This window comes from Camelus ferus, chromosome 2 (genome assembly GCF_009834535.1).
Source record: "Camelus ferus isolate YT-003-E chromosome 2, BCGSAC_Cfer_1.0, whole genome shotgun sequence".
Taxonomy (NCBI): Eukaryota; Metazoa; Chordata; class Mammalia; order Artiodactyla; family Camelidae; genus Camelus; species Camelus ferus.
Genome location: NC_045697.1, coordinates 2747837 through 2774579, shown reverse-complemented (window position 1 = coordinate 2774579; position 26743 = coordinate 2747837). Strand labels below are relative to the sequence as shown.

At 53.7% G+C, this 26743-nt stretch overlaps 1 protein-coding gene and 1 long non-coding RNA gene across 6 annotated transcripts; one reads left to right on the top strand and one right to left on the bottom strand.

Moving 5' to 3' along the window:
* Positions 1–2428: 2428 nt before the first annotated feature.
* Positions 2429–3123, bottom strand: LOC116667647. The gene is made up of 2 exons (XR_004324579.1): positions 2871–3123; positions 2429–2715 (listed from the first exon to the last, which is right to left on the bottom strand). It is a non-coding gene; the product is annotated as an uncharacterized LOC116667647 (long non-coding RNA).
* Positions 3124–3157: 34 nt separating this feature from the next.
* TRMT44 (tRNA methyltransferase 44 homolog) lies at positions 3158–26743 on the top strand. Of its 5 annotated transcripts, XR_004324570.1 has the most exons (12): positions 3158–3825; positions 5518–5632; positions 7135–7354; positions 9315–9383; positions 10140–10247; positions 11502–11573; positions 14375–14481; positions 15983–16166; positions 18167–18545; positions 19437–19652; positions 20737–20853; positions 26088–26104. XR_004324570.1 is itself a non-coding variant. In XM_032493249.1 (11 exons), the coding sequence occupies exons 1-11, from the start codon at positions 3201–3203 to the stop codon at positions 26294–26296; spliced, it is 2205 nt and encodes a 734-aa protein (XP_032349140.1). In that variant the 5' UTR covers positions 3161–3200; the 3' UTR covers positions 26297–26743. The 5 variants fall into 5 exon arrangements, 3 of the variants coding, with proteins under 3 accessions (XP_032349140.1, XP_032349145.1, XP_032349157.1); XM_032493249.1 differs by lacking the exon at positions 19437–19652 and having other exon boundaries at positions 3161–3825; positions 26088–26743; XM_032493266.1 differs by lacking the exon at positions 19437–19652 and having other exon boundaries at positions 3687–3825; positions 7164–7354; positions 26088–26743.

Genomic DNA, 26743 nt, shown 5'->3' with positions numbered 1-26743 from the left:
AGGCGCGGACAGGCCGGGTTATCTGCCCCGCCCCACCTCACCGCTGACGTCATCGAGGCGCGCCGCCCGCCACCCCCCCTCCCCCACACCCCGTCGCCTGGGAAACGCAGGAAGCCTCTGCGCTCAAAGGCCACAGGAGCCTGCGAGCGGGTGGCGGGCAGTGGAGACACGGAACATTCCCACCCTCACGGGAAGTTCTACAGGATAGCACTATCCTGAGACCACTCCCAACCCCAAGCCACGGTTTGGGACCTCAACCTAAGCCTGGATCTTTCCAGCTTTCGCCCAGCAGCGTCTGCTCAGGGCCCTGCTTCTCCCGGGGACAGTCCTGACAGCCCTGCTATCCGCACAGCTCTCTGACACGCTGCCTTCGCCTGGAGACCTGTCCACTCAGAAATTATCATTGGGTGTCTCCTATGTGCCAAATACTAAGCTAGGGCTATGGACATAAACAAGCCAGACAGGGGTCCCGAACTTAGGACATTTATGTTCTAGAGGAAGGAGATAACACACAATGAAGTTTGGATAATTAGAAGAAAGCAAAACAGGGTAATAAGAGATGAAATGTCTGGGGGCTACTTGATTGGGGGGTCGGGAAGTCCTGTCTGAGGAGAGGACATTTAATCTGATTTGTTATTGGAAGAAGATAGGGAATGAGCATTCCAGGCAGAGGAACAGGGCGGGAATGAGAGGAGTGACCTTCCCAGTTCCAAAAACAAGAAGCGCCCTATGGCAGGGGCTTAGTGGGTAAGGGGAAGGAGAATGACCTTGGAAAGGAAGGCAGAAACTAGGTTGCGTGGGACACTGGAGGCAGGAGTCAAGAGATTAACTGTGTTCTTAATTTGGTGTGTGAGTTTCTGGCAAGAACTGGCATGATCTTATGCAAGGATACCAGCCCACATTGAACTGGAATTTCCGCCTCCCCCCTTAACACTGGCTTCTGAATTTATGATCTCTTACTCCAAAGACCTTGGCCTCTAGAGTTCTGCCCAGTGATCACTCTCCGCTCTGTCCATGTGACATGCAGCAGAGCTGCAGGGACCAAATCAGTCAGGACCAGGACAGGGGAAAATGTCATGGCCCAGAAACAAAAAGGCGCAGAAGTATAAGGGCACAAAGTCTGAGAAGCTAGAGGCTTTTGAGGAATTGAGCTCATAATTAAATAAAACAGCACTCTTTCTATACATGAGAAACCGAGTGGATGGGTAACTTGCCTTGTTGCTGTTTTGATTACAGACATTACAGAACAAGCTGAATGAAAAAACAAAAGCACTTTGCACCCTGAGTTCAATGAAAATAAGCAAGAATGCCCAGTCTAACACCAGCCCACTAAGTCAGTGCCCAGTCCAATACCAACCCCCTAACGCTTTCCTGTATTTTGCAATATAGGAATTTTGCTTTCCTATAAATTGCAAACTCCCTAATGAAAAACATTGCTCTTGGCTTTGGTAATACCAAAGATTGTAGCTATGTGATGACCTTTGTAGAGATGAGAATCATGGTGGGGGGGGGGATTTTCTTCCCCTACAGTGAACAAACTATACCCTTTGAACTATACTATTAGTCCTTTTTTTTTTTTTTTTTTTTTCAATGGAGGTGCTGGGGATTGATCCCAGGACCTCAGTGCATCCTAAGCATGTGCTCCACCACTGAGATATACCCACCACCTGGAACTTTTCTGTTTTGTTCTGTGCTCTTTATTTGGACAGCCAGTTCTTCTGAAGTCAGGACTTCCTTGCAGAATTGTTTTTAGTACGTTGGTTCTTTTAAACTCGGTTGTCACTGTGTCCTTTCACAACACCTTTCCTTCAAGATAGGAGCCATGGAGGGGAAAACTTCCAACCTTCTGCAACCTCTGCACCCCGTATATCTTGACACTTGTACTTTTCATACTCCATGGTCATTGTCTTACCTGTCTGGCTCTGCCATTGGCCTCAAGGTTTCTCAAGGGCAGGATCTTATTTAGCCCTGCATCCTCAGTGCTTAGCCCAGGTCCTTCCACACATTAGCAACTAGTAACGTTTGAAATTATTCATCTTTTGGCTGCCCCAACCAAGCTAAATATCTTTGGACCATGCTGGGAGTTGAATTAGGCTCCCGACACAAGACATGTCAAAGTCCTAACCCACTGTACCTGTGATCTTATCTGAAAATAGGATCTTTGTGGGAGTAGAGACAAAGAGAAACAAGAATGCCATGTGACCATGGAGGCAGAGGTTAGAGTTATGTGGCCACAAGCCCAGAACACTAAAACTGCTGGCGCCCACCAGACGCTGAGAGCAAGGCACAAAACAGATTCTCTTGGAGCCTGAAGATCTGTGAGAGAATTAGTTTCTGTTGTTTTACGCTACCTAGTTTATAATAATTTGTTCTGGCAGCCACAGGAAACTAATACAGCGGCATGAAAATCAACTGCATGATCAAAGACTATGAGGTTTATCACTCATCTTTTATTTAATTCCACAGACATTTGGTCTTTGCTCTTCTTGCCGATAAATCACAAGATTTGAGTTAGTTTCCACTCGTTGATTCTGATTAGGGAATGGCAAAATCCCAACTGAGGGACCAATGTACAAAAAGAATAAAGAATCTTCGAGGTACTTGGAATTCTGGAACTAGATTCCGCAGACTGTGCTGGTGATAATTGGCCTAAACTGGCAGTACCCAGCCTTCCCTGTTCCTCGTGGGGACACGCAGGTGACAGCTGACGTTCGCCTGTCATAAGAAACACCCCAGGGCAGCGCTCAGACGTTTTAAGGTACCGGCTATAGCTCTCACCAGAAAGCACACCAGAATGCAAACGGGGAAGCGCGAGCTTTCACAAAAGGACTAATCCTGAACATTCACAAACGCGGGCTCCCCGACTTTACCAGTAATCAATACTGGAGACAATCAGGTGGATGCAGGGATGATCTTTATGATTCCGTAAATACAGCACCTCCAGAAGTCTCCAAACGCAGCTCGGGTCACGTTACTATCCGGCACCGACACCTCTGGATGGATCCCTGGAGAAGAAAGTTAAATTCTTCAGCCGAGATCTCCCCGGGAGAACGCTGTCAGGGAAACGAAAGCAGGTAGAGCAGAGGGTCCATCTTCACCTCCTTCGTTTCCGGCCCCAGCGCCCCGCCCCATGACGCAAACACGCCGCTCTGCAGCCTACGTCATCGCGGTGCGCCGCCGGGCGCTGGGTGCAGCAGGCCATGGCTGAGCTGGGTCGGGTTGTCGTGCGCGACCCGGCCTCCCTGCTCCCGGGGGGCTTCTGGGCGGGGGTGGCCGTGTGGCTGGAGAGGCCACAGGTGGCGAACAAGCGGCTGTGTGGCGTCCGCCTGGAGGCCCGGCGGAGCGCCACCCTACCCCGAGCCGAGGCCCGCGGCCCCGGGCCGAACGCAGGCCCCGAGCAGGAGGAGCAGGCCGGGGCGGGATGCCGACCGGAGGAGGGCCCGGGACCCGGCCAGCGTTTCCCCGAGGAGGGGCCGGGCCCCAGGCCGAGCGCAGGGCCCGCGGAGTCCCAGGGCCGGCGGCAGCAAGGGGAGGCCCAGAGGAAGGCAGCCGCAGCGCCCCTGCTCTCAGGGGCCCCTGAGCAGCGCGGCAAGGCTGGAGCCGGGGAGGGCGACTTCGCCGCCTTGCATCTGGATTCTCTCTGGGACGATTTCTCCCAAAGTCTCGCCGGCGGCAACCGAGAGTTGCTAACCTTCCTCTCCGGCTCTGGGGCCGAATCGCAGCCAGAGGCTCAGCACGAGCTCGACGTGGTTCTCAGAACCGTCATCCCGAAAACGAGCCCGCACTGCCCGCTTGGTGGCCCGAGGAAAGAAATAGTCGTGCAAGGTAAGTGTTTCTGATAGTGGCGGGGTCAAAGATAAACAGCCGGAAGCCAGTTAAAGTGGCGAGGGTAGATTTCTATTAGTAATATACTAACAATAGGGAGAGGACCCCAGCGTGAACTGAATTCCACTTGGATTTGTGCAGAGGTGACTGGGCCTTTTAAAGGGAGAAAGAAGGTGTGGGGAGGGGTGGGTGTCTCAGTAGAGGCAAGAAGGTGAAAAATTGACCCAAAAAAGCAGGAAAGGTGCAGGGTTGGGGGGGTTGCTTCATGTAACACTCATCTGGGTTTGCTAACTGGTGCTTATGGAAGTCAGATCCTCCCCTCCCACATAGGCTGCGACACTGGGGCCGGTCTTCAGGTGTGGGCTGGAGCAGTCAGTTCTTCTGTCAACCTTGAGTTTTCTCATGTAGGCACTTTAAGGGGCCCAAGGTCATCTTAGGGATATGGCCTTGAGCTGTTAGGAACTGGACTAGTGTTTGTTCAGGTCTCTGTAGGCCAAAGTTGAAACCTAGTTGAGACCCGGCTCAGAGGAGCCTGGCTAGAGTTTGGTCAAGAGGAGGATCTTTGGTAGAAGATGCCGTTAGATTAAAAAGCAGGCAGTCAGTGAAAAGGTGCTTGAGGCACCAACTATACCAGTTCCCTTGCAATGCCCTGGGGAGGTTGTAGGTTTTTGATTATTTTTGGAGGAGGCACGTAGAAACGTAGAGGATGGAGTTGTTGATGGGGCGGTACCTGGAAGGCCCGAGGGAGAAGGTGAAGGAGTGCTGGACATTAGGTGATAGAGGAGTTAGCAGGTAAAGGCATAAGTGGAAAGGCTGGCTCCTGGGACGCTTGTAGGGGCCTCCCTTTATCTCAGCGGGCAGCCGTGCTGATCCTTCTCCCACTTGGAACCTCATTGACTTCTGCTGCTGCTGCACCTCTCCCGCCTCTAGTTGGAGACAGCTCTCAGCTTTTCCGGGCTCATATGACTAGATGGAGCCCATCCACGTAACCCAGAGTACATCCTCTTCTGAGGTCTGTAACCCTTACCACGTCTGTAGAGTCCCTTTTTGCCACGTGGCACAGCGTAGTCACCGGTTCTGGGTATTCGGGCGTGGGCATCTTTTGAGGCTCTTCTGTCCACCACTAAGCAGCACTAAATTGCTGGTAGGTGTGTACTCGCCGCCCTATTCGTACTGTCTGCTTCTGTGTCCTCACAAGACTATTCCCAGTTGTCCTCTTCTCCGGGAGGCCCTCTCTGACCCTAGTGCCCAGACTAGTTTAGGAGCCCTTCCATCTTTTATCACCTTCTCCATTTCATCCCTACTGGATGGAGGGGTTAGTGCATCAGGGCCCACAAGGCCTTCAGACGTGGACTTCTGCGATCTCACGTTGGCTTCACTGAAGAGGAGAGGCCTGCTAAACCTTTCTCTTGGTGAGGCAGGGCTCCTCCCAACAAGGAGTGCCTCTCCAGGATTGCTTTCTACACTTGTCTCCCACTGAGCATGGCTGCCATGAGCCACGCGGAGCAGGGGTGCAGAGGTGCACGCCTGGGAGGCAGCAATGACTGAGACGATCACTGTTGTAAACTGGGTGGGGAGAAGCCCTGGGGCTGAAGGCAGGATAATGGGTTCATCACTGTTTCTAAGACCACTCCTGATGAGACCCTGAGCTGAGCGCTTTTCATTTATCATCCTTATCCTTCTTCCCCTCAGATGTCCTCAATGGAACAGTAACGTTTTTGCCTCTGGAAGAAGGTGACGAAGGCAACTTGAAGGTTAAGATGAGCAATGTGTATCAAATTCAGCTCAGCCAGAACGAAGGAGAGTGGTAAGGACTAGAAAACTGATTCCTTTCTCTCAGTGTTTCGTGGTTTCAGTTGATTGTTTGCTCGGGCAGCTGTGAGATGCCAGGTCGCTGAGGAGAGACCGGACTCTCTCAGGCATTTTGGCTATGTGCTTTCTAGTTGGTGTTTCCTGGCCTGGGCTTTGTTCCTGCTGGTGGTGCCTGGATGGCCACGGCCTGGCTGGAATCTTCTGCTGTGTGTAGCCTTGACAGTTAGTAGCACTCAGTTCCAGCAGCAAGTTCAAGTAAACTCTATCCCTTTGTTACTTCAGTGTTTCTTACAACTTGTTAATTAAGGGTAAGTGTAAGCTTCCTTTTTTATTTCCTGCTGAGGCTCACGCGGTTTTAGACATGGTAGGAGTTCAGTGATGTGCGTTGTAAAAGTAGCAGTGTAATACGTTCCGGAGTTCCACGTGGTGTTTGGGCCTGTCCAGAAAGTGTGAAATTTGGTTTACTTCGATTAGGTATTTTTTCAGTGAAAAAGTCAAAAGGGTAAATTCACTCTTATCTCTGCGGTTGATGCTTTCCAGAGAGCCACATGGGCCTGTGCTTTCAAGAACAGCTGTCAGGATCATGTTTGCTTAACCCACATGGGCGTTGCACACAGTTTCATAAAAAGCTGAGGGGTCCAGTGGGAGAGCTTGCTTTGGGAGTCACACAGGACCTGGGTTCCCCCCAAGCAGTGTGGCCTTGAGTATGTCGTCTCTTTGGCCCTCGGTCTTCTCACCTATGAAATGGGTTTAATAATTTTTGAGCCCCCTGGGTTGGGCTTCATAGGGACCTGTTACAGGCTTGGAAGCTTGATGGGAAAGTCAGCACCTACAGGGTGAAGCTTCTTGACAGTTGACTAAGGTTGCCCAACGACCTTCCCCCGAGGCCTTTGCATCCCACTGCTCTTGTTGGAAAGTGTGGAGTAAGGGCAGACCCTGTGAGAAAGCCGTGTTTGCCTGGGGCAGTCACTGATGGGCGCTGATGCGGGAGCTGGGGGGTGAGCACTGGAGCTGCTGTCCGCTGGGCTGTTAAGGAGGCCCAGCATGGGGCCCGGCCGCAGCAGGTGCTCAGTGCATTTGGTGTGGCGTAGTCACGTTCCATTCTACCTGGTGAACCAGCATTCGACATCTGAGTTGCACATGTGAAATGTATAAAACATTGAAAAGTTAGGAAAATCCTTAGACATTTTAGAATCTGGCTAGTTAGTGCGTGGAGCAGAAGGTGAGAAGAATTGTTTGTCCATCCCTCTGTTGGGCTTTGTGAGATGTGTAAATGCATTTTTAATGTTTGCAAGAGAAAAGAAATTTTTCCTGCTTTTTAAATATGTTTTTCTCTAGTAGATGAAAATTCTGCAACTAGTTCCAGATGTTTTCTGTTTTGGGTAAAATATTTTATAATTGTAGCTGTCTTCTTTCTTTTTGGTAAATATAAATGTATAATTTAAAAATAAGAAATGAAACCAGCCCTGCTTATTCGTATTTCTCTTATTTTTAAAGGTTCATATCTGTTTTAATTTTCTGTCCAGAAAGATGGCATTCAGATGGAATTGTTTATCCCAAACCCACCTGGCTTGGAGAAGAGCTGCTGGCCAAGCTGGCCAGGTGGTGTGTGGAGGGCAGGCAGAGTGGATTCAAAAGCACCCTGTCCCTCGTCTCCATCATGAAGTACAGCAAGGCTTACCAGGAGCTTAAAGAGAAGTATAAAGGCATGGTCAAGGTAACTCTGGAGAAGGATGCCTGTGGCCCCACCCCCATTTAAGTTAGGTGAGGGAGGGGAGGTACCAGACTGCTCCAGGCAACATGTTTTTCCTGTGTTCCTTCTAGCTTCATACTGATGCAGATATAAGTCAAAATACACCCAGCTAAGGTCCCCTGCTGCAGCCTGTACTTTGACGAACTTAGGGATTCAAACCACAAAAGCGCTGGCGGTTGTGTTATGGAAAAGGACTTTTCCCTTCTTTGTCTTGGTCTTTTTTTTTTTCAAGTTACTAATTTTTTTTCAAGAAAACAAAAGAGAAATGTTTAATTTAAAACAACTGAACATTAATTACTAAATTACCATGATTTTTAGAATAAGCTTAAAGATATTTTAATATATGAAAAATTAAAGTACAGAAAATATACTTCCAAAAAGGAGATCTGTTTTGTAAGATGTAAAAAGAAAGTGACGGCAAACACCTGTGTGCCCACACCGGCTCAGAGATGAAGTTCTGGCAAGCCTACCTTGCTTTGTTGTCCGTTGCAAATACTGCAGTTTTTACAAATTGGAAGTTTGTGACAACCCTGGCTAGCTAGTCTTTTGGCCCCATTGTCCAACAGAATTTTTCTCACTTCATGTCTCTGAGTCACATTTGGTAATTTGCACTCTAGTTCAAACTTTTCCATCATTATTGTGTTTGTTATGGTGATCTGTGATCAGTGACATTTGAACTAACTCCTACAACTCACTGAAGATGAGTGATAGTTAGCATTTTTTAGCAATAAAATATTTTTAAATTGAAGTATGTATTCTTTTTTTTAGATGTGGTGCTATTGCACACTTGGTAGACCACAGTATAGTGTAAACATAAGTCTCATGTGGACTGGGAAACCAGGAGATCTGGGTGACTCGCTTTACCGTGAAATTCACTTTGTTGGGGGTATTCTGGACCCAACCCCGCAGTCCCTCCAAGATTCCTGTGCTAATGTAGTTGGCCCTCATTTCTACTCTTCCTGGTCCATACCTCGCTCCCTTCTCCCAGAATTAGAGATTCATCATCTCCATGTACTTTTTAAATCAGTCCCCTGTGGCTGTTAGCAAAGCATCCCCAAAATCTTAGGCTTGAAACGATCACCATTCATTCCTGCTGGAGTTGGTGTGGGTCCTGGGCTGGCTGAGCCGGGCTCCCCTTCTCCCCTGGGTCCTGGCCGAGGTGCTTCATTATCTTGCTCACTATTCAGCACCTTCCAGAAGGGACTTCTGTGTTCGTCCACCTGTGTAAGTTGTTCTTGGTGACGTGAGAAGTCTTGTCTGAACTGTCTAATCTGCTGTGACAGCAGACAGGGCGCTGAGCATCTAACACTGGCCCTTGGTTTTCCTCTCCTACCAAATACCTGTCCTGCACTTACGGATTTTAATAATGGGCCTCACACTTGCCCAGCCCACGTTGTACAGTCAAAGTACCTGAGGTCATCCTGCATGCTCATTGGTCATGGGCTCTGTCCTGTTTCGGACAGAAGAGCTGAGTGACACTCCCTACGAGTGACGGCAAGTCACTGATAGATCAGGGGCTGGAGCGCTGACCTCCCGACCCCTGTCCCTGTGCCGTCCTTGACAGCGCCGTCCTTGACAGCCCCGCCCCCGCCCGGTGTCCCTGTTCATTATCCTCATCTAGATAAGCGGTGAGGGTGGCCTAGCCAGGCACTCTCCTCTGATGTGCCAATGTCTCACGTACTTTATCGCAGCACCTACTCTGGGTTCCGATGCTCTCGGTGTGTCCTGTTACATACGGATACACTCAAGGCTTTGTGTCTTCATGCAGACCCCTAATTGTAAGGGATTTCTGCCTTAGGAACGGCCTTATTTTATTTTATTGCATGATTAGTCCAGTTTGACTTCTGCCTTATGGGGACTCTTTAATGTTATGACATGGTGGGGGCGGGAGAGCAAGTCACATCTGCTCTTGAACGTGTTTTAGGTGTGGCCCGAAGTAACTGATCCTGAGAAGTTTGTATATGAGGATGTGGCGATTGCTGCCTACCTGCTGGTAAGAACGTGTGTGATCTAAGCCTCAGTGGGTGGGAGGCAGCTCCTGGGAGGCGGCAGTGGGCAGCCGTTTATCACGTCCATAGCTTAGGGGTTTGTAGTTCTTTTTGCCCAGGTTGGCTGCACACGTGATTTTTTTTATTCTAACGTTTCGTGGTGCATAAGCGTAGGACAAGTTTGAGTTGTGAAGCTTCACTGCAGGGATTCGAGCTGAACCGGTGCCTTCACGACTCACAGCCGACATGGAACGTGGAGGTGCCGGCTGACGTATCTGTGCCCCGCCCCCCAGTCCTAGCGTTCGGCGTTTCTGGTTCCAGACCTTCCTCGGCAGCTTGCTCACCACCTAGATTTGGGCATGCCCTTTAACTTCATAGTCTTCATTCTCTTATCTATGAAATGTTTAGATAATTTCCGACTTTCTTTCAACTGCAAATATCTTTAGTTTCTTGGAAATGAGATAGTTTGTTTTGTTTATCAAAGTGTCACTTGAAGAGTGTAGAGAAAGCCTGAAGAAGCTAACGGTAAATCTGAAGGGCTCTCGCCCAGAGATGCCCACAGGAGCGTGGACTCCTGATGGAGGAAGGCGGCTTGGGTGCCCAGGTGGCATCGGACGAGGACAGTGGGCTGGTCCCCACCGCCCTCTGCTCCCCTGGGTGTAGCCTGTTCTGGGAGAGCGATTTGTAGTCCCACCTGGGCTTGAGTCTGAGCTCCTGTGGAGTAGAGTGAATCACAAGCTGACTGTTTTTTCTCTTCTTAGATTCTATGGGAAGAAGAGAGAGCTGAGCGCGGACTGACAGCTAAGCAGTCCTTTGTCGACCTCGGCTGCGGGAACGGCCTCCTGGTCCACATCCTGAGCAGTGAGGGGGTAAAGCAGGCTCGTTGCCGTTTCTTGTCCCTTTGCTAGAGTGTCTTCAGGTCCAGCACAAGATCTTTCTCTGCTGGTACGATCTGGCTGTCGGAACAGTGACGGCTAGACCGTGTCATTGGAGAACAGGTGGCTTGTAAAATGGGAGGGCAGAGACGGTGACCTCACTAGACTAGGAGAGGGTTCTTGGGGACACGTGGCCTGTGCCTGTGAAACGGCACGCTTTCAACAGCCGTATGTTTTTGTTGTCGGTGTTTTCCTGGAAAACCCACCATTTCAAGGCATGGGGAGAGGAATAAAGGATAAGGTGGGTTCTGTCTTTGCAAAAATAAACTCTGGCTCAGGACAGTCGTATACACATACATGTGAAACTGTCATACTCAGTCTTGCACCCGTCTTTGCATAGGGAAGCGCAGGCAGTGAAGGCTTAGAGCAGCCGCGGCAGGGGAGCCACTCAGGCAGCCTGGCCATCAGCGCCTGCGCCCCCAGCTCTCCGGCGCCGCCGCCCCTATGTCTGGCGGAGTGAGCTGCTGGTCAGCAGCTTCACGCTGGAGGGCGACGGCTGGGATTGAAGCCCACTCGTGCTGACCCGGAGGCTGATTTTCTTCCAACCACAGCATCTGTCCTGTGGATGGACAGTCTGTCCTCAGCTGTGGGGCTTTGGAACAGATTTTTTTTTTTCTTTTTTTTAATGGTACTGGGGATTGAACCCAGGACCCTGTGCGTGCTAAGCATGTGCTCTATCATTTGAGCTATATCCTCCCCCGGAACAGGTTACTTTTTGAAGTGTTTTGTAAAAGGATGAGTTTGTGATACCTAAACAGGTTGTCCGTGGGATGCCAGCACATCGGGCGGTGACCTGAGAGTGGTGCGGTGGTGGGGGGGCCTGAGAGCTGAGTGTGATCACAGTGGGGGGATGAGACCCACCCAAGAGGACGGGTCTTGTTTCCGTTGCCCAAAGCAGCAGGTGCGCCTGAGATCTGAACTTAACTGAGAGCAGGTGAGCCGTTCCCTCTCCAGGTATGTTTCCCGGGGCTGGAGGTGCTCCCACCGGCCCGGCTCCTTGTCTCCTTCATGGAGACTCAGTGGTGAGGGCTCTTCTCTGTGCCCTGAGGGCGCGAGTGTCTGCAGGAGCTGAGACGCGCGGGGCCTCTCTCGTGTCATACAGGTGGCGACACCTACAGAGCCTGACGCGTTCTCGCTGATCTGTTACAATGCACTGACCTTAACCTTTGATTTCTGAAATTGTTTCAGCACCCAGGCAGAGGGATTGATGTCCGAAGAAGAAACATCTGGGACATGTACGGACCCCAGACGCACTTGGAGGTACAGGCTCTGTTGGGTCACGTGCCCGCACACAGTTGTCCCCGCTGGCAGTTGTTTCAAGGAGCGTATGTCTGCGTGTGGGTCAATCAGAACTACTAACTGTAACAGCGCACCTTCATCTCAGTGTGCTGAAGCTTCAAAGGAGGGTGGGCCTTTTGCCTTTCCAAAGCCTGGGGGTTAAACTGAAGAGAAGATGCTGCCCTCTGGAGCCGCAGGTGCTGTGTCCGCCCAGGTCTGGTCCACACCTTGTGTCTCCCGCGGGCGCTCACGTGCTGTCTTTGGGGCAGAGGACAACCCCTCAGTCTTCTCACACGTTCTCTGGGGCCTGAGACGGGCCACGTGTTCCGACACTCACTTGCAGTTGGGTGCCCACCCTGCCGGGACCGGGCCAGGGTAGGGGCGCCAGGGGGGCCTTTGAGGAGCACACAGGGGGCACACTGCTGAGCCTCAGGTGCAGTGCCGTGGGCCACAGACTCCCTGTGACAAGGACGGCACGTTTGCCCTGAGCCCTCCGGTAGCCTGATCTCAGCTGTGACCGCCGGGCTGGAGTGAACCCAGCTGCCCCAGCTGTGGTCGGGAGCAGCTCCGGCGGATCAGAGAGGGGTCTCCCTGGGGAGAAGGTGGGTGGGCATCTCCTTGGCAGCAACCCCCTCAGCAGGTCTGGGGTCAGATGTCCACCCCTGTGGGTCTCTGGCCCAGGTCTCTGAGCCAGCCGGGGGCGCCCAGCCATGGGGGCCACGTCCTTAGCTCTGGGGCACCTGGGGGCCGCCAACCCTCCCAACACAGGGCTTCTGCCACTCAGCTGCCAGCATTGCCTCAAGACCTTTGTCCCTGAGCTAAAATGCGTGCCTGTCACTAGGACGCAGATTCTTGTCTGCCAGAGGGCAGAGTACTGTGTTCTTACACAGCTGATCAATTCGGGCTCCAAGTGCTGGCAAGAGGCTGATCAAAACTAAAGCAGGCGCACAGCTGACCGCAGGCCCCCTGTGCCCCGGGCAGAAAAGCAAAGTAAGTTCTTTGGGTAAAAAGTTCAAACAGCAGTTGAATTGGGTCTCTGTTTGAATCATGGCCCCAGGGAAGAGCTGGCCGGCGTGGTGTGCCCTTGGAGAACAGGCAGAAGAGTCTAGCTCTTTATTTGAGTTTCCCCAGCAGCCTGCTCCAGACTCTCCCACGGGGTCCGGAAAGTCGCTTGGCAAGGCCGGCTGGGAGAGTGCCGTGCCCTCGCCCCGTGCGTCTTGTCCTGCTGCCCCTGGACTCCAGTCGTAGTGCTAGAAGAGTCCGGCGTGTTCCGGGGTCAGGTGAGAGGCTGGACGCCAGCCACACCTCTGGCACGCTTCTGCGTGGCCCGAAACGCGGGGGCCTTTGTTGGCGAGTGCCTGGTGTTCACAGGCTTCTTAGTGAGTGACCCCTGTGAACGGGCACAGTCTGGACGTTCAGAAGGCCAGGCATGGGGGACGGCTTGTTGTCTTTCTTTCAAAACCGTGTTTGATTGTAAGCAAGAGACTGATAAGAAAAACATGTGCTTTTAATAACAGCATGTGGTGATCGCCCTGCCTTAGTTTCGTTAGTGAAGCTATACATGAAATAGAAATACTGCAATTTGCTACATTCAAAATTTCAATTAAAACTTTTTCTAAAATAGGTGGGGCTTTGTTGTCCAGCATACTGTTGGAAGGATAACTGTAAATGTGGTTATTGTAATTACTAAGTGTAATTGTGTTTTTATAAATGTAGGCCATTTAAAGAGATAGGCAAATTTAGATCTAGAATGGGTGGGAATAAAGAATAAACAGTATCAAAAAGTTTGGTTTTCCTGCTTTTAAATTATATATAGACCATTTTCAGTATTTTACTGAAATTATTATTTTTAGCATTTTAATGTATATGCAAACAGAGGCACACATGCTTATTTAAGAGCCAAAAGAAGAATTTAAATTCTATTTTTGTATCCATCAGGTCTGCAAAAGTCTCTTGTGTTGTAGTTTTATTGTTAGAAAGAATGGCTTTGAAAGTGTTAATGTAACGTCTTCCCTGTTTGTTCTGATCGAGGAATAACACATCTACTTACTTCCAGTTTTTACTGGCAGATTCCCTGTTGAGATTTGATTTAAAAATTAATGATGGTCTGCTAATTAGCAGAAAGGATGGGGTGTTCATTTAAAGTTTTTAAATCATAAAGCAAGCTGTTTCTAGGTTAACTGCAGAAATTGTCACAGTGGGTCACATGCTACTCAGTGGGTAAAAACTTGCCGTCTTAGAGTTTACAGAAAGTAACAGTCTAATGGGGAAGATATACACCTGCTTATGTGCATAGATGCTTCCTGTATGGTGTTGAGGTGGTGTCAGTGGGTCATGGGGTGCACTCAGATTATCCCCAGGCCTGGCTGCTCTCCAGGCCGCCACCCTTCAGGCCGTTTCTGGCTTCCATTTTCTGCCACAAGTAGAGTGGTTCACAGGTCCCATATTCCTCTCACTCCCTCTTCTGTTTATGTGAAAAGGATATTTTTAATTATCAGGAGATGAGCACTCAGACGAGTGATGTTGGCTCCTCGGTAATGGTGCTAAAAGCTGCGGAATTCCGTACCCTCGGGCTGGCCTGCACCAGGAACACTCGCTCTCACGCCTAGTCCAGCCTTGGCCTTTTGCACTTGAAGACCCGGCAGCCCAGAGGGGCTGAGCCAGGGCGGGAGCAGCTGTGGTTCCGCAGAGGGGCTCCAGCCTTCATCCCCTCTGAGTCATGCTGTCTCAGTAGCTCTGCTTTTATTCACTAGATGTTTGGACGTTTTGTGTCTTTCTTTTAGGAAGGTGCAGTCACACCGAATGATAACACCCTTTTTCCTGAAGCTGATTGGTTAATCGGAAACCATTCCGACGAACTGACACCCTGGATACCTGTCATTGCAGCCAGGTGGGTTGGTGGAGATGCTGGCACGGTGGGTGGCTGGGGGTCTTCTGTTGATTGAGCCCACTGACCATGACAGTAGCCACGGGATGCCTGTGGCTGTTGAGCACTTGGAGTGTCGCTTGTTCAGATTGTTTAATGATAATATATTGGAATGTTGGGTTACGTTTAAAATAAACTCCTCCTGTTTTATTTCACTATTTACAATGTAGGTACCAGGAAATATAAAATGATGCATGCGGGTCGCATTCTATTTCTGCTGTGCACTGTGGTTAATTCTGCAGTGTTTTTATCCAGTGTTGAAAGGTGTCTTTTCTGGGAAGTTTTTCTGGTAACAGGAGGATTTGCCTGTTGGTATGAAGACTCTCTGCTGAAATATTTGTCTCTTCAAAGTGGGGGCGCTCTGCATTGGTCAGAGATGGCTCCTGCTTCAGTGTTGGGGAGACTTCACTGAGTTGGGGGCACCCTGCTTCCCCTTCATATTTCATTGCCAGGTCTCATCCAAGGTTCTCTTCGACTGACTTAGTGATTGATTTTCCTTAAATTGGAGTCAGGTGATTTACAATATTACATTAGTTTCATGTGTACAATGTGATTCAAAATTAGAGATAATACTCCATTTATAATTACTATAAAATAGTGTCTCTGCTCCCCATGCTGTGCGGTGTTTCCTTGCAGCTCGTTTTACGCAGAGTAGTTTGTGCCTCTTACTGCCCCTCACCCTGTCTCGTCCCCTCCCTCCTGTCCCCCCACTGCTCGCCACGACGTCAGTCTCTATGTCTGAGTCTCTTTTTAGAACCTTCGTCCGTTTTATTTATTTATTTAATGGGGAGGGTGATTAGGTTTACTTGTTTGTTTGTTTATTGATTGGCACATTGTGATTGTACTTCAATTAAAAAACAAATCACTCTCCGGTGTACAGGATGGAGGTCCTGGGCACTGCCCCAGGACCTCGCGCACGCTGACACGCACGCTACCCCTGAGCTGCGCCCTCCTCCCTTGTCCTACTTTTAGATACAACATGTAAGCAACAGCATGCAGCCTTTGTCTTCATCCGAGTTACCTCACCAAACATGACGCCCTCTCGGCCCGTTCTTTTGCACTGGTTTAGAACAACAGGTCAAGGGGCAAGTCTGAATTGTTCTGCGCCTACTTCCGAAATTTTTTATCCACAGCTGAAATCTCAGAGTAGTTCAGGGGGTTTTAGATCGCAGTTGCTGATATACACAATAGAAAATGTAACACAGTTGATGGTGAGTGCAGTAGGAAAACGTTTTTATAAGAGTAATTAGATTCATTTCTGATTGGGAAGATACCATGCTATGTTGTTTCTAGAAATTAAGTCGGGGAAGGCTGTAATTCATTTTTACACCAGCTAACAGAATTAGCCAGCAGCGCGTCAGTGGTGTTCTGTCCTGGTGCACTGCTGCTGAGGCTTTCAGCTGAATTTTCTTTAATGAGTTTATTCAAGACTTTTGGCTTCTGTGGTTGCTGGTTGTCTTTGAAGGTCTTCCTACCACTGCCGTTTCTTTGTCCTTCCCTGCTGCTTCTTTGACTTCATTGGAAAATACCAGCGGCGGCAGAGCACGAAGACCCAGTACCGAGGATACCTGGATTTCCTCACGGAGGTGGGGTCGGCCTGTGGATTTCACGTAGTGGAGGACTGCCTTAGAATTCCTTCTACCAAAAGGGTACGTCCTGATCGCCTTGGCTGTTCTGGGAGGGTGAGGTGCTGGTGTTTAGATGGGAAACTTGGAGCCTTGCCACAGAACCAGTGACGACACTGTGGTGTTTGGAAGTGAATGTCCCAAAGGCACCTGTGCTGGTTCCAGCGCCTCCAGCAGGCTGGTCTGGGTCTGTGGGCCCCTCCTTTTCAGGCCTTCGGGCACTTCCTCCCCAGGCCCGTAGCAGCTGTGTGAGAACCCTCACCTCGTCTTCACGGCCTCTCTAGAAGCTGTGAATGGCCGTAGGGGACCTTCCCAGAGAAGCTGTCAGCTTACCTCTTGTACAAATTTCTGGCCTCAGTGTCTGAGGCTGAATGTTCTAACTTCTGATTCGGATTCCCAGATAATTGGCTGAAATTGAAGTTTGCTTCAGAAATACAAAATGATTTTCGAATTTCTCATTAAAAGCCTCACTAATTCAGATTTACCTGAAATGTAATTTTTCCAGGTAGAAATTGACCTTTGCACTGTCTACGACCCTGCTGGGCAGTGAGGACAAACTTATCAGGGGCCTGAACCTTTGAGAGAGCCAGGCGGGGTTCTGCGTTAATCCCTGGTCATGTCTTTTATAAGACTCTGTGCCTGTCAGTGTGCTTTTTTTTTTTTGAAAAACAAAACACAAAAGCCGGTCATTCAGATCTCAGCTTGGTGGCTTGACAGCGGTGAAAAGGATCGGAGACTTGAGCTTAACTCTTGGCCCTGCCACCCACTTTCTAGCAGTGCCCCCGTGGGCGCATTATGAACGCTCCGTGCCCAAGTCCTCCCCTGGCGCCGGGCCTTCCCCGCAGGCGCTCGCCCGCTGGCAGTGGTTGGGGCCCTCGGTCGGCTTCAGGCACGTCATTGCTGTCACTGCTCAGAGTCATTTTGGAAATTCCCTTTGGGACTCATCTTCAGAGCCTTCATGACTGTCTCCTAAATGTCCTCTGTTTTGGCAAGTCACAGTCTCCTGAGGTTGGAGTTGAATTTTGAAGCTGCGCGAGTTAGGGTCATGCCAGTGGGCACGAGGACCTGCAGTTTTGATGTTTGCCTTTGTTGTTCTGTTACTAGTTGCTGGAGACCATGGACTCAGGCTTAATCTCCTGAGCCTCAGTGTTCATGTAATTGGATGGCTTGGGGGTCAGATGCAAGCGTGGGTGTCCACAGCAGCAGTTAACGGAGGACTGGTTACATGCCAGGCACTGTCATTCCCACACAGGAAGTTGTCGCCTGCCCAGGACTGCACAGTCGGCAGGCGCAGAGCTGGAGAGCAGTAAGGGGTGGCTCTGGTGTAATCAGATTCTCTCCCCTCCATCGCCTGTCACCTGGCTTTCTGGTTTGTGCCCAAGGAGGACGTCCTGAGAGCCTGTGTTTGTGGCAGCCTCGCTGGACGGGGTCTCTCTCCCAGGGGCTCCTGAGGACGACCTCCGTCTGGACACACGAAGAGGGAAGAGAACAGTGTGAATTGGGCGTCTACACCCTGCCAAACGCTCTGTTAGGTTCACACACTCTTCCCCGCGCTCTGGCCAGGTTGACAGAGAGACTTCTCATTATTTCACAGCCCCCTCGAGAGCTCCTGACCCCAGCAGGGTCCGCCTGTGGGCTGGGGCAGGGTGCAGGGAGGACTGACACAGGGACTTGTTTAAGATGGGGCACAGCTGACGAGCCCCGTAGATGTGCCCTTGGCCCATGCGTGCACGTCAGGCCCCCGCGGGGTCCGCGCGAGGAGGTGTCGCCTGGGCTCGAGCCATTGGGCCCGTGCGTGCGCGTCAGGCCCCACGGGGTCTGCATGAGGAGGTGTTGCCCGGGCTCGAGCCGGCAGTTGTTTCTTCTTTGAATCACTGATTCTGGATTAGTTTCTAGAAGAAGGACTCCTTTCATGGTAGGTGTCTAACCTTCCATGGGATTTGTGCTCCAGAGCGAGGGGACCCCGTGGAGCACGTCGACGTGCTCCTGGAGCTAAGGCCTAGCTCTGCCCGTTTCTCCTGCAGGTCTGTCTCATCGGGAAATCCAGAACATACCCAGCTGCTGCAGAAGCTTCCATGGACGAGCAGAGGACGCGGTACATTAGTAGCAGGCGGGGCTGCCCCGTGAGCCCACCTGGCGAGGGTCTCGGAGCCCTGGAAGCCGCGGCTGGACATGCTCCGGGGGCGCAGGCCGGCCAGCGAGGGACGGAGGCCCGGCCCGAAGGACTCTGGCTGTCTGGGTTTCACCCTAGAGAAAAGGCCGAGCGCGTGAGGAACTGTGCCACCCTCCCTCGAGACTTTATTGACCAGGTGGTTCTGCGCGTGGCACGTCTGCTCCTGGGCGGGCAGCGGTCAGATGCTGGAAGTGCCCCCCGTGGGGGAGTGGAGGCCTGGAATCGAGGAGGTAACGCCCACCCTGGCTCCTTGCTGGGCTTCAGGCAGCGACTCTGTTCACTTTTCAGAACCAGCTAAGAAGTGTGGTGGTTTTTAATTAAGTATATTTTAAAGAAGCTGTGAGGCCACTGATAAGCGCACTTGGGGGAGGGTACAGGTCAGCGGTAGAGCGCGTGCTCAGCATGCACGGGGTCCTGGCTTCAAGCCCCAGCACCTCCATTAAAACAGGTGTTTCTTTGTAGTTCCTTTTAACATACAGGACTTTGGGTGCCTCAGTGGTGAAGTCTGGGCCCTTTGTTAACCTTTACAGAAATGCCCAGGTTTTAGGGTCCAGGGTTACTCGTTTTCAAACCATAGAAATTATCCAAACAGAAGCAGGTTACTGAAGGCCAGAAAAGTGCACTGGCCACTTGAATATACATAAGAGTTTGGAGATACTATGAAATGGTCATTTAATTCTCTTTGAAATCTTCAAAATGCAGAAGTCAGACAGGAAAGGTAGATGCTTGTGTCTGATTGTTCTCATGGGACAAGCCACGTGCTGAAGCTCAGGCTCTCAGGAGAGCCAGGAATCAGTCTTGATTATTTTCAAAAGTTGTTATGAGCATTTAGAGTCCCCAGGGCTGCTGGAAGGAACTGCTTCTTTCTTGCCTCTGGAGGGCACTGTGGGGCTGCCTGTGCAGCCCAGCCTTGGCCTCTGAGTTTTGGGGTCACTGGGGGAGATTGGGGCCCCACCCTCCACCTGTCAGGGGCCCTGTGGGTGGGACGGGCCAGAGAGGGCTCCGCAGGGGGTCCTTCTCCCCACAGCCTGGTCTTCCGTGGGCATCAGTGGTGTGCTGAGTCTGTCTCTGTCACCCCACCTGTCCCATCTCTGTGTCCTTGTGACGTCCCCCTCCTCCAGGAACCATCTGACTGAGCATCTGATTCGGAGGCTCTCTGGGCGAAAGCCCTGGCCGGCGCCACCCTGGTCCAGGTGGCTGACCACTTGGGTAACTGCTGACAAGGCCGAGGTGCCATGGGGTGTTCTGTGGGTCGGCACCCTGCTTCCTAGGCGCCCCTTCTGAGGCGGGCCAGGTGGAAAGGGAGGCCGGCATGCAGCCCACGGTGAGACCCGCAGGTGAATCTGAAAGTACGGACTTTGACTTTTAATTCCCAGGAGAGCCCTGTTGTCCACAAGATCTTGGGAACAGTAGAACAGGGGAGGTGCTGGCCTCTGCCTGGAGCGCCTTGTTAGAGGGCACAGACTGGGCTTCTCCCAGGCCCAGGGGAGGTGGCAGTGGCTCTTGACTGTTGGGGCTCAGGCCTCCCGCCCCCAGGAGACCTCAGGTGGCCGGGTGCCGTCCTCCCCAGGTGGGTACCTGTAAGTCTGGGGATGGTCCAAGATGCTCCCGCTGCCCCACAAGGCGTGAGCGGCCTGCCCCCTGGCGCGGACATGTGCCTTTAGCCTCTGAGCTGCAGGTCTCACCCGCGGTGGTCTTCCCTCCCGCGGTCACTGGAATTAGTGACTCTTCCCCAGCCTGCCCCCAGACTTGGGACCACCAGTGTTTCTCTGCCCTGCCCAACGTATGAGTGAGTCCATCCCTGGGACTCCCTAATCCCAGGCCTGGTATCTCCCCTCTGCAAGGCATGGCTGCCGGGACTTGGGTGGGAGGAGGTGGTCCCTGCCCTCTTGCTGGGGTCAGTATACACATGAGTCAAAGGGAGCAGCGGGCAGTGCAGGGCTGCCAGCTCGAGTCCGCACCATGGAGTTCATGAGGGGCAGGACCCAGGAGGGTGGGGAAGCCTTTCTGGGCCGATCTTTTGTTTTCCCTTAGGCAGCCTGCCTCCTCTCAGAAGGGGTTCAAGGCGGCTGAGAGGTGGGCTCGGTAGATGAGTTACAGCACCTGCCCCAGAGCAGCAGCCTGTGCTGGGGTCTGAGGGCTGGCCCGATGCAGTGCTGACCCTCCGTGTCTGGGAGGTTCCCCTGCGGGTGTGGCCTGCGCGGCCCGGCAGGTGGGAGGCCCTTGGCCCTCAGGTGTGATGACTCTGTGCCCACTTCCACCTGTTGTGAGCTGTGACCTGGGTCTAACAAGATCGTCATGATCCTTCTTGTGCATGAGGATTTAACTTCATAGAACTCGGATTCAGGGCCCCATTGTTTCTGCCTATGTAACAGGTTTGTAATAGACTTTTTGTCGTTGGGGGATCCCCGTTTTCAACAGGGAGCCTTTCCTTGGCAGAAGTGGCCAGCGAGCTGGACAGGGAGACTCTGCAGAGACTGAAGCGCGAGTGTGGGGGCCTGCAGACGCTGCTGCGGAACAGCCACCAGGTGTTCCAAGGTAGGGGCCGGCCTGTCCCACGCTCATGTCTCACTGCGGGAGGTCGCTCGCCTTCCCTAAGGCCGTGAGGAGTACCCCCTGCAGACCTCCTTCCCTCTCCCCCTTTCTTATGAAATGAACTTTATTTTCATGGAGTTTTAGAGCTGGAATATAGCACCCCCTGCGTGCACCTCACGTGGGGGCAGAATGTGGCTCACGCCCCTGCGGCTTTGATTCTCCCAGCCTCTCCCCCGGGCTGGCCCCCCCCAGGGTGTGCTGCTTCCTCACGCAGGAGGAGGAGCCTGCTTGCTGGGGGCCTCCTGTCTCCCAGGGAGCTTTTCAGGGTGGAGCTTCGCTTCTTGCCTTCCTTTGGCCTCTGGCTGCAAATTGGGAGCACACTGAGCTCCCAGCGAGGCCCTGGGCCCTTAGAGGAGGGAGGCCCCAGTTCCTGCCGGCCCCCCGCTGCGCACCTGCTCTCCCTTCCTCCTGCACCCCAGTCCCCCAGGGCCACGGGAGGGAGAAGGGCCCAGGCGCCTGTGTGTTTTTTCACCACCGCCCCTGCCCTCCCAGAGTGTGTGGTCTGACGGGGAGGGGGTGTCACACATGTTTACATGGGCACCTGGGGTTCAAAAGAAGTTCTGTTAAAGTTACCAGCGTACACACAGCAGGCCGTGTACACGTCAGCCAGACGGTCCGTAACTTGTGTTTGGCTTCTTAAAGTTTTTCCCCCACTTTCCTTCATGGAAGTCTGTGAAAGCACATCCCAGCTAGCTTGCTGGTCACCCCTGAGCACTGCAGCGTGTGGCTTGAAAAGTAGTGGGCATCTTCTTGTGTCACCTGAATGTCGTGGGTGACGTTCCCACCCAGGGAGGCCTGGCCTAGTCCCGGGGAGACGTCAGGAAGGCTTCACTTAGGAAGTGACAGCTGAGCTGGGACTGGGTAAAGGGGATGGGAAGAGCGTGTCTGGCAGAGGGAACAGCATGTGTGAAGGGTCTGAGTTGGAGAGGGACCGGGTAGGTAGGGCAGGCAGGCTGCAGGCCCCGAGGCCGCGAGGAGGGTTGGGCCCCTGTGGCTAGTGGGGCATGATGACTCCGTGGGACTGTGGGTCTGGCTGCAGCGTCACTGCCTGTGCCCCCACAAAGGGCCCTGAGCCCGGCAGTCACCGGGCCACCTGCTCTCTGCCTTGCTGGGCACCGCAAGGGCCAGGTGCAGCCCCCATGCCCAGCGTCTGGCCCTGTGCTGCATCAGAGGTGGAAGCAGCTTTGATGCTGTTTCTGTCAGGAAACAGCACATGGAGGCTGGGTGGGGGCTGGTGCCGTTACCTCGAGCTCGCTCTTCTTTCCAGGAGGCAAGTGGGGGCAGGCACATGGAAGACGCGCAGAATGGTGGGTCTGGGACGGTGGGGTGTGACAGTGTGCTGAGAACATGGGCTCGTAGCCGACCAGGCCGGCCCAGGGCTGTCCTCTCGACCTGGCCCCCCTTGACCTCTGGGCTCCCGTGAGGACGCACGCTGCCCGCTGCCTTCCTTTCCCCAGCTCGGCCCGCCCCCACCTGCTTTGCCAGTGGCCTGTGGGCTGGTGTGTCTGTGGGCCCTTGACTCCTGACGTGCTGCTGTTCTGTCCCCGAGGCTCCCTGCTTGCTCCCTGCCCCGCCTGGTGCCTGGCTTTCTCTGATAGTAGGGCCGGAGTGCCGTCTCCTCCACGAAGCCTTCTTCCAGGCAGCTTCCCTCTGCCCCCACCCAGTCCTGCCTCCTCTGGGACCCTGTTCCACACATGCTTCTGTCACACATCCTTCTGCAGAGGTCACATCACTGCCCCAGCTCGGCTGTGAGCTCCCTGCAGGCGGGGCCAGGTCTAGCTCTGCAGCCTGAGAGGCAGCCCAGAGCCCCTTGCATGGGCACTCACCGTTTGCCCAAGGCTGGAGGAGTGAGGGTCCCTGTGAGGAGGGTACATCCGCCCGACCCCTCTTCACGGAGGGGCCGACCTCTGTGGGCAGGGCCTCCATGTGCAGCTGTGTGCCGGCAGTTGCTCCCTGAGATGACACCTCCCTGTCCCCAGGACCTGGTGGGGAGGAAGGCACACCAAGCGGAGGCCCAGAGCCTTGGGACAAGTGGCCTAGTTGGGTCTGCGTGGGGAGGAGGCTGCTGGCCAGCTGTGCCCAGGCTCTTGCAGAGGTGAGGGGAGCCATCGTGGCAACAGCAGAATTGAAGTCTGACCTGGCGCACTGGGGCCGACCCGAGGGCCGTGGGCACGTGCTGGGCCCAGAGGCCTTGTCTGAGCCCCAGGGTGTGGGCTGATCCCCCACCCTGAGCTCTGTGCTCCTTCCAGGCTGGGTGGTTGGACAGTGACTTGGGGGAGCACACCTGTCCACTCCCGCGGCCCGGAGACCTCCTGGGGGGCTGAGTGCCGCCTTCCCTTCCCGGCGGCGCCTTCGGTCGGCTGGTCGGTCGGCTGGTTGTCCTTTCAGAGCCGCGCTGCTCTCACCTCAGCTCAGCTTCACTTGGGTAAAGTCTCCTGCTACGGGGCAGGGAGCCCCACAAATGCAACGGGCGTCTCCGGGCTGGAGGTTGCAGGGGGCAGGCCCCTCGGGGAGCGGAGGGGCAGGGGCAGGGCCGAGCCCTGCTGCGCAGAGCTGTATTCAGCTCAGCGCTCATCACAGCCCGGAGCGGCTGCTCCTTCTGCTGTCCCCAGCACAGGTTTGGTTTGATTTCGTAAAATAGTGTGTTTTTCCATCATAAATATGCGTGTTGGGAATGCTTTTCTCTGCAGTTCACATGGAGGGCACATTTATTTTTGGAAACACTTCTGAGTAGGAGGCTTGGGGACTGAGCTCCAGTAAACATTCGGCTCCCAGTCATGCAAAACCTATGCACTGGAGCTGCGCCTTATCTCTGTGTCAGGTTTTTTTTAAACCAACATGGTTGGTTTCTAGTAATGTTTACACGAATGAGGGGGTAAAACCATTTCAGATGCCTTCAGTTCAGCCTGCACTGAGCACCTGGTGGGCCGGGCGCCCCAGGGCCACCCAGCACAGATGGTCACCGTGCTCACGGCCTTAGGATGTGGACGCAGGTCGGCTAGGTCGGTGACTTGCCCAGGGTCTCCTGTGATCGGAGGGCCTGGGCTGGTGACCCAGGTCCAGATGGACTCCAGAACCCGTGCTGCTGAGCACACTGCACTGTCCTGGTAAATTGTAGTGACATTCTGGAAGAATCTTCAGCTGGTTCCTCGGGACACTTTGGGTAAGGTCACGTCTGTTGTCAGAAATGGCGGAGAATCCGGAACAGGAGGTTCAGCAAGTCCAAGGGAATTCGCACTTAAGGGAGGAAGTGGGTTCAGAACCGTCGGGTGAGACGTGAACTTTGTAGAGCATATTTTGTGCCTGTAGTTCATTTAAAATCAGGAGCACATTTCTACACAGGGAGAGTCCGCTGTCCGGCCTGTGAGCTGGCTGGAGCGCGCCCGCGGAGGCACAGGCCTGCCGGGCTGGAGGCTGGGGGTGTGGGGGGTGTGGGGAGTGTGTGCGTCAGCCGGCCTGGCCACCTCAGGACTCCCTGGCCTCTGCCATCGGCAGGGCCACCTCTTGGCACTAGTGCCCACTCCCCAGGCCCTACAAATACTGCCTGGGCCCCTTCTCCTCAACCCTGCAGGTACTGCTCCAAAAACACGGCTAGGTTTCGTCTTAAACCTCCAGAGCAGGGCCTGCTGCGAGCCAGCCTGTCCTGACGGGAGGGGACCGGGCCCGGCGTCTGGAGGGTGGGGATTGTACCCAGCTTCAGCCCCAGCAAACCGCTCTCCCCCAGATTTCTCCTGACCCCGTTCAGGCCATCAGGGGTGCCTTGTCTTTCTGGGGAGCACACTTGAGGAGTCCGGCTCCCTGCCCCTGGCTGGGACGTGTCATTCCCAGCTGTGCCAGGAGGTGCTGCTGTGGGAACATCCAGCTGCAGGTGGTGGCGTCTCCCGACCCCCTGCTTTCAGGCTGGCACTCAGCGTCTGCCGTGTAGGGAGAGAAGCCCTGGAGCAGGCCTGTGGAGGGAGGGAGGCAGGACCCCTCCTGGCCCTCAGCAGGCGCTCCTTGGCTGCCCCGGGGGATGAATCCCTGCATTGTGTCCCTCCACGCTGAGCGGCGCCTCTGCGGCTCCTTTTCTGGTTTCAGGGGAAAGTATTTAGTAAATACCAGTCTGCAAAGATGGACAGGCTCATTACTGCGTGGCACGAGGCCATTTGAAAGCGAAATTCAAGCCTTAATCCACAGGTCCAAGGTCTCCTTAGAAGCTGGAGAGCCAGGCGTGTTCAATAAGCCTCCTTTATTTCTCCCAAGTCTTGGCGTCTCCAGGTGGTTTGCAGCTTCCAGGGAAAACCAGCTTGGGTTTGGTTGCTTTGGCCACATTTCACGAGGAGATGTTGGACTTCTCAAGATGAAACGGCCAAGTGGAAACTCCTGGGGGGCTGTCAGCCAAGTGGGGGTGACCAGCTCAGGAGGCAGTTCTGCAGGGGGTCAGCTGATGGGCCACTGCCCCTGCCCTGACCTTCCCCTGCTCAGCTTCATGGTCACCCTGCCCACACGGGTCTCTCCCGCCACGTCTCTCAGGGCGTCTGCTCAGGGCAGGCGTCTGAATCCCTGCACGTGGAGGCCTGCTGCCCCACCCTGCTAACAGGGCCACGTGCCCCCTACCCCTGCTTGCTGTTTACTCTTAGGGGGCTCCCACAGCCTGCCCCTCGTCTTCACCAGCCTGAACCTCTCCCGTCTCACTCCGTTTTCTCTCTGTGTTGCGGAGATGTGTTCTCGAGGACCAATGCCACTGTGCAGACGTCCCGACATTTTTCCTGATTGGGGGGAGGCCATGCATGTGGTCTCCCAGGTCCTTAGTCTTGTTCTACAAGCCAGTCCCCCGTGCTGTCCCAGCCACCCGCTGGGCCCCACCTAGATCTCATCACCACCAGAACTTCAGACGCAGGGCTCCTCTCCCTTCACCTGGTGTCCAGTAGCTCCTCCCGACACCTCCATCCTGTCCTCGCTCCCTCATCCCCTCCCTCATGCTCCGCTTTAGGTGGGGACCAGGAGCCTCAGGGGTGGGTAGGGGGCTGGGGTCTCTGGTCGGGACCCCATTGCGTTGTTTCTCTCCCACTACCAAGGGCCACTGGGGACTCTGTCTCATGTCTGTGTCCCCGGCCCTGGCAGCTGCCATCACAGACCCTGGGGAATTGAATTGACAGTTAACTCCTTGGCTGTGTCTTTTCTCTTCCCAACCCCAGTCGTGAACGGGCAAGTTCGCATCCGCGACTGGAGAGAAGAGAAGCTATGGGAGGAGAAGGAACTGGAAGCCCGCAAAACCCGCATCTGTTGGTTCTTCACTCATCACCCTGACGGCTGTGTTCTACCCTCGGACTGCTGCCCATTCGCCCACGGGCCCAGGGAGCTGCGGCCGGCCCCAGCCACCAGGAAGAAAAGGCAGCTTCTGTGAGCTCCTTTTCCCCCGCGTGCAGAAGCCAAGCCCCGAGAAACCCGCCGGGCTCCCCGGGCCGCAGCTGTCCCCCGTGCTGTTCCAGGTTGGGTTCCTCAGGGTTCTCGCAGAGCGTAACCCCGCCCGCCCCGCAGACACCCCCAGAGCGCGGGGTTGGTTTTCGACACGGTTACTCTTAAACGTGTTCGGCATCTTTATGTCAGAAAGGGAGTGTGACTGTTCTTGTGGCTCAGAAGACGCAGGGGGTGCTTGAACCGTCCCTTCTAGGGGCGCGGGTTCAGTGTGAGAACATGGGGCGGCCGTCCCCGCCAGCCACTCGCCGCTCCGCGGCCGTTCCCCTCTGCTGCCCTTCTGCCCTGCCTCTTCCCCCCACGGGAACTGGTCCTTCTTTTGATTCCAGAAAAAGAAATCCTCATGTGCTTCCATTTACAGTTGTTTGCAGTTTTA

Coding starts and splice junctions, on each gene's coding strand:
- TRMT44 (XM_032493249.1), top strand. CDS start 3,201: ATGGCTGAGCTGGGTCGGGTTGTCGTGCGCGACCCGGCCTCCCTGCTC. Junction 7,355..9,314: donor AGTATAAAGGCATGGTCAAG/GTAACTCTGGAG, acceptor AACGTGTTTTAG/GTGTGGCCCGAAGTAACTGA. Junction 20,854..26,087: donor CAGCCACCAGGTGTTCCAAG/GTAGGGGCCGGC, acceptor TCCCAACCCCAG/TCGTGAACGGGCAAGTTCGC.